This window comes from Nicotiana tabacum, chromosome 8 (assembly GCF_000715075.1).
Source record: "Nicotiana tabacum cultivar K326 chromosome 8, ASM71507v2, whole genome shotgun sequence".
In the NCBI taxonomy this organism is placed as follows: Eukaryota; Viridiplantae; Streptophyta; class Magnoliopsida; order Solanales; family Solanaceae; genus Nicotiana; species Nicotiana tabacum.
The window spans coordinates 113,643,383-113,650,223 of record NC_134087.1 but is presented as its reverse complement, the minus strand read 5'-3'; the positions used below and the strand labels follow the sequence as shown (position 1 = coordinate 113,650,223).

The following is a 6,841-nucleotide window of genomic DNA, read 5'->3' as shown; positions in this document are numbered from 1 at the left end:
TCATGGTATATTAAATATAAATAAAAGAACACAATCAAATAGAAATCCAAGGAAATTTGTCAACTGATTAAAGTTTTGTATAGAATTGCAAATGAAGCCAATCAAATACATCATGGAAACTTCTTTAAGAGATAAATATACATTCACTAACTACTGGTTGTAGGTACCTTTACCAATTCACTTACAACCTCATTCAATCCACTTCTTTTCTGTTGAAGCGAAAGCTAATTCTTCTATATTTTCATATCACTTTAATTTGTTAGTGTTGAACTTTATGAAAAGGAAGTGCGTAAAAGATTGGGTGTGAAGAGGCAGGGTATTGCTTTCTTTCTACTTTAGCAGATATCATTGTATTGAATGTTGCAACCTTTCCATAACCAGGAGAGTGTCCATCCAAATTGCTACTTTTATGAGAATTAATTGTTGTAACTGTCCACTCTTTTTGGAAGAACACGATCCTTGAGAACATAAATTTTAATGTTAAATGGAAGTTTTATATCATAGTAATAGAGAACATAAATAAATGGAAAACAAAGGAAAAGGCCAAAAAAACAGGAAAAAGAATAAATGGAAATCCTTATATATGGAAGGTGCCACATCACCTCTTCCCTTCCCAACTTTATATATTATATAGACTAGACTTTGGGTTCGGGGTTGTGCGTGTGCTGGCACATCGAATTCTTGACGCCCTCTGGCACATATCAAACAATAGAAAAGGAGAAATGTAAACTATTCAAACTTGTATATAGGTTTTATTTTGAGGATCATAATCCTCAAAAAGATATGCTTGAGCCAACTCTCTTAAATATGATAATACAACTGGTAACGCTTTATAACTTGCAATTTTAAATGTTAGCATCCGAGTAAGCAATGAAAGTTTGAGATGCGAGGGATGATAATAAGACAAAATTACAGAATAATGCATTCCATAAGTTGACCTTGTACTATTTTAGCCTAGTTACAAGTTTACAAATGTATAGCCAAATATCAATAAGATCTTTTTTTTCCCATTCCCTCTAATTATATCAACCTTATCTTTTTTTCGTCACCTACCTACCCCTATTGTAGCTCTCTCCTCATTTTCCACCCATAAATATTTAATTTAATAATTAATAAAAAAGAATCACATGCAAACAAATATAAAAACGAAAATTAATTTTCCATTTTTAGTGCAATCATTGATCGAGACACTCAGTCAACACTCATTCGTGCCTTCTCCCATAACCAATACTTCTCCGAATTACTTTTTTTGTTTTTTTTATTTTGTATATCTTCATGCACGAAATATTCGTGTTTTTTATTTTATTTTTTCCTCAAGTTTATACATACCTATCACAACTGCAAAACGCAAAAACAGACGCCAGAAGCCTAAAATCTCATCTCCTTTAATGTTAATCTTGTTAAATTTCGAATATGATTTTGTGAGAAATTTGGAGTGGGTATTGTTTGAACTTATTAGAAATAGTCTAAGTAGGTTGTATACAAACTTTGAAGTTATTTGCTGGAGATTTGGACTAGTTTTATACAAGAATTGCAAGTGAAAATCATACAAAAAGTTCGTCAGATATGCGTATACACTTTTATACAAAGAGGTATATTATGTATATAGTTGTATAAAAGTGTATAAAGATATATAATCACAGTAGTGAAAATATTCATGATACACTATGTATAGAGGTGTATAAAAAAATGAGAGAAATTCACAATACCAGTAAATAATGTATCAACCTTGTATACAATAGTGTATAAGAGGTGTTTATACTCTATTATACACTATTTATACACTATTTATACATTATTATACAAATGAATCCTATCAATGGAACTTCATGGGTTCTTCTTCCTTGGGCATCTTCTGAAATTTAACTCAAATCTAGCTTAAATCTATTCCAAATCACTTGAAATTTAAGTTTTGAACTCCTCTTGATGATTCCAATCAATTGGGACAACACTCATTCTAAACAACTAACAAATGGAAAAAACCCAATTTCTTAAATCAGATTTTCATGACAATAAACATATTTCTCCCCATTTCAATGGAGAAAGTGATCTTCATATGACTCCAAATAATTAATTCTCTTGCAAATTGGTTTTCTTCTTCATCAAAATAGTGATTATCTGCTTTGAATCCGGAAGAAGAATTGAAGTAGAATAACAATGGTAGAGAAATTTTGGAGTGCAAAGGCGTGACACGGGAAGAAGAAGAACGAAGAAAAGAGGGTGGACTAACTGGTGAAAAGTACCTGGACTACACTAGGTAAGGGCTTCAAACGTGAGCCATTTTCTGATGGGTTGTTGTGCCAAGCGATAAGTAAAAATTGCACGGGAACCTATACCCAGTTTTTTAAAAAGTTTTAACTTATACCCACTTTTTAAACAATTTCATCCCACTTTCTCCTCCTTCTCCTCCTCAAAGTTATATCCGCCCTCAATCCGATAGGCACTCCTTTCTGAAGTTGCTGATTGTGAAAATGTTCCAGTAATTGACATGGGTTGTGGAGATAGAAACCTTTTAGGGCATTTCATCCACTTAGATATTTACAACCATCTGCCTTGACTATTGGAATTATGCACATAAGCACGAACCCAAAATCTCAGAAATCGGAATACAAAGATGATCCTTGGTTATTCACAGAAGCTAGAACATAAGAACTATACCCAGATGCGAGAAATCAATATCTTAGAAAATATAACAATGATTATTGGCTTCTTTTAGTTCTTCTGGTAAAGAATTGGAGTATAAAGTTTTTTTTTTTGAATGGTAGTATGAGAGCCTATTGTCCATGCAAGTTTGATACAAAAGGTTATATGTTTACAACCATCAGCCTTCTGCACAACGTGTTTGCATTTATGGCATTTCATCCACTTAGATTTCTTAGCAAGTTCCTCAACTTTAGCTCTAAAGCTGAAGTTTGACAGTTACAAACAAAAACTTTAGCTCTAGAGCTGAAGTTCACCAATTACAAACAAAAACTTCAACACACTTAGTTTAGCACACTTGCTACTTCAGTCCCGTCTACTAGAATGCTGAAGTTTTGCGTGATTGCCTTTGCTACTTCAGCCCCGTATGCTGAAGTTACGCGAAAAAGTGGGTACGCTTGCAATTGTTTTTGCAAAGCGGACACAAGTTAAAACGTGACCCAAAAAACAGGTATAAATGCAAATACCCCAAACGATAAGGAGTGTAATTCTCCCTGATAATAATGTGCGTCATCAGAACCAAATTATCTAAGTATGCATAAAATGCATTAGCCTGTAATAAGATATGCATTAATTTGGCCCATGAAACGCTTAAAAAGAAAACAATACCAGATGGAGCTCAGAGCGCAATCTTCTCTCATGGTTGTTCAATCAATTAGGATTCCATTACTATGATCTTTCACCATCCAAGTCTTTTAGGAAAACATCCTTCTTCCTTTCTTTTTTAAGGCTAATTTATCACCCTGGTACCGTTCTGTAATTTTTTCCTCCCAAGGACCCCGTTACTAGCTCTATTAGAAACGTCCAACAGAAGATCTAAGATAAACATTCAAGCATCTAAGCGCGTAGAGTATATCATACTGTAAACAATTCAAGTACCACATGATACATGAACATGCATACAAATGGGGATAAGTGCTGTTAAAATGGGTTAACGATAGGGCAGATAGAACAGAGGCCCCAGTGTGTCAAATACTATTACATACTCCAGTAAATGGAAACGACTTATGTACTGAATGTTACAGTGCCAAATTCAGCAACAACTAAAAGTATCCACATCCTACAAGCTCCAATGGTAATAGCTATGCTAGAAACAGTATATCTTCAAACTTTTATACCTTTGGGCCCCAAAGTCATATATATCGTTCCTGGCAAACAATGACAGTAGTTAAGAACAAAACTATGTAGGTGGGGGTGCGGGTGGCATATCAGAAAAGATTCATTTGCACGACAGAAAATAAAGACGATACATCATATATATGTGAATATTTGGCTTGTAAAGTATTACCAAAAAAAAAAAAGGAAACATGAAAAGGTCAGGAATTTTACCTCAGGTGTGCAAGTAGTTTGCAGCCATCATCAATTCCAAAGTGATCTCAGGTTCAATATGAAATTCTGTTTCCTTGCCACTGCAGAAAATAAAATATTTCCATATTAGGCCAACCAAACAAAATCTACGGCATAAAAGAAGGGGAAGGAGTTACTTCATAAGATCAAAAGGATAGGAAATCCGAAATACCAACACCCAATAGCTCATGTCTGGGGCTCCTAGATATGTGATCCACAACAAAAAATGGTAAATATTAAAACCCTTTTAACTCTTGTAGCAGCTAGCTCACTAACTCATATAGATACTGCATCAGAACAGAAAACAAGCAAGATACTTCGAAAAACAATGTGTTACTTGAGCATGAAGCAGCATGACTGTGAAAATCTCTATCTTACAAAAAATTATCATACCATATGGACCAAACAAATGCTTATCCCCAACCTCGTAAATGACGCAAAAATTCGATTCAACGAAGCAGTATCTTAGACTAAATTTTGACATGGGAACCGTCTTTATAAAAATTCAACTCTCTCCTCAAAGCTACAAGGAAGACTAATCTTAAATACTAAAGATTTACTGATTTAGAGCTGGTAGTTGTACCACAATAAATTGTAACACCAGAAAGTCCAAAAAATTGCATCCTTCAGTAAGAGCATCATAACAAGAAGGTGAAGAGGTAGCAAGTTTCAAATTCGCATTGTTCTTTGGTTGTAACTGCAGCACTGCTCATTCATTTCGAGCCTAGTTGCTGAAAATGAAGAAGTAACACAGGAAAATCTGGATTTTGCATTGTTCGTATGGTAGTACGCTGCAACCCTATTCATTCATTGTAGACTGCAGCCCTACTCATTCATTCCTTTGAGCCTTCTTGCTAAAACTGAAGAAGTAGAAGTGGTAGAAAGTCTGACAAGGAGTTTGCGTTGTTCTTTTGGTACTAGACTACAGCCCATTCATTCATTTGTTGAGCCTACTTACTAAAATATGAGTCTCCCATTTCCACGATAACTAACATCTAGATATGGCTTATGGCCTCATTTCATCAATAATGAAATTCAAGACTACACTTCAGCCACTTAGTATTTCCAACCTTAACGGCGTAAAGCTGAACCCGGGAAAACTTAGGACAGCCATTAAGGACCAAAAAAACTAAAATCTAGTTTAGCATGCGACGAAACCTTGTGGAGACAAATATCTATATCATGCTCTATATGAGGCTGACCTCATCTAAGAGTAGACCTCCCTAAAAGTATTTTAGACCATCCTGGTATAAATGTAAATAGAGCTATAATTTCAATAATCTATATTCAGTACAATAATCAAAGTGATCATACTTAAGACTCCTTATTGCCCCAAGAAAAACTTGGGATCTGAATAGAGACCAATACAAGTACATGAGCATGGCCTAGTTTACAGCTAGTTCATATAACCTACGTAAGGTATCAAGAATCTTAAATAGAAACAACATAATAATGCAACTGCTTCTCTTAAGCCCACAAACTACTAAACACAGAAACACCTGAAGATCTTAAAACATGGATACAGAAAATCATATCACGGATTTTTTATGCTATTGTCAGATAAGCTCATTGCTCAAACATGATACATCAAATTACATATGAAAAATGATGCCCAATGTAGTTATAAGTCCCTTTGTATTAAAAGGTGAACCTGAATTCTATTACTATAAAGAAATCAACATTATGTCAGAAGAATTTCTCGAGTTTAAAGTAAATGAAGATATGACCTTGCATATTGAAGGGACCAGTAGAAGTACTGGCAGATCTTCTCGAGGATGGTGGTGCTAATCTCCGGAAACGTCACTTCCCCATGTTCTGTCTCAGCAAAACTCCCTATACTCAAAAAAGAAATTGTAAGAAAAAACAATCACATGCCATCAAATAGATCATATTTTTTGCTCCGATTACTATGAATTTTGAGCAAATCGAAATGGGCGAAAATAAAAGCCCTAATTGAAATTAAAAAGAGATAGACCTGGAGAAGTGAGCATGTTACGTATGGTCTGAGAGACCATTGCAGCCTTCTTATCGATTATGAATTCGAAGCCTTCGGCGCTTATTAGCTTCACGGTATCCTCTTTCTTCATCTTCGCCGATTGGTTAATGCCGACAATTGATCAATTTGCTTGTGAAAACAATAAACCAAAAAGACAATATTTTGACACTCGTGTGCAGATGACAAAGAAGAAAAAAGGGTTGCAAGTTTCGGTCATCAACAGATCCGAATCGGAATTCAGTGGATCGGGTTGGAAATTGGGTATTAGAGGAGTTGGGCCATTTGTACATGGGACTCACTTGTAAAAGAGCATGCCCATTAGAAACACTAGTTTAACGGGGGAATTAAATTTGGGAATTTTTAGTTCCTATGTCATATAGGAAACTATATTACGAAAAATATCCATAATATACAAATTACCCGCCCTACTAACAGATTTTCTACAAAATATAAACAACTCATTAGAAATAGAATTTTGTTAGCTGTACAATTTCTTTATTAGGCGCGCGAATGTTGGGATATTAAGGATTCTTCCAAATTTTATCAAACGCAAATCTCGCTATTAAATTTCGCTCGTTTCTCTCCAAAACTCACAACTCTGTTTTTACGACAATACTCTGTTTCACTGATTTTTCTGATTTCACAAATCAAAAGTGACTAAATTAACTATAATTTTTCTATAACAACCGCAATTATGTCGAAAATCCCAATTATGCTTCAACTGAATGGGAATTGGGATAGCTATGGGAGATATAGAGACTTTCAAGTCGATGGAATTGTAGTCGACGAGGATGCGAG

General features: G+C 34.8%; 1 protein-coding gene across 1 annotated transcript; it reads right to left on the bottom strand.

Annotated features, from left to right (window-relative positions):
- Positions 1-3,528: 3,528 nt before the first annotated feature.
- On the bottom strand, positions 3,529-6,239 carry LOC107789763 (uncharacterized). The gene is made up of 4 exons (XM_075219547.1): positions 6,023-6,239; positions 5,775-5,880; positions 4,030-4,109; positions 3,529-3,848 (listed from the first exon to the last, which is right to left on the bottom strand). Exons 1-3 carry the CDS (start codon positions 6,132-6,134, stop codon positions 4,031-4,033), a joined length of 297 nt encoding a protein of 98 aa, XP_075075648.1. The 5' UTR covers positions 6,135-6,239; the 3' UTR covers positions 3,529-3,848; position 4,030.
- Between the last annotated feature and the right edge of the window lie 602 nt (positions 6,240-6,841).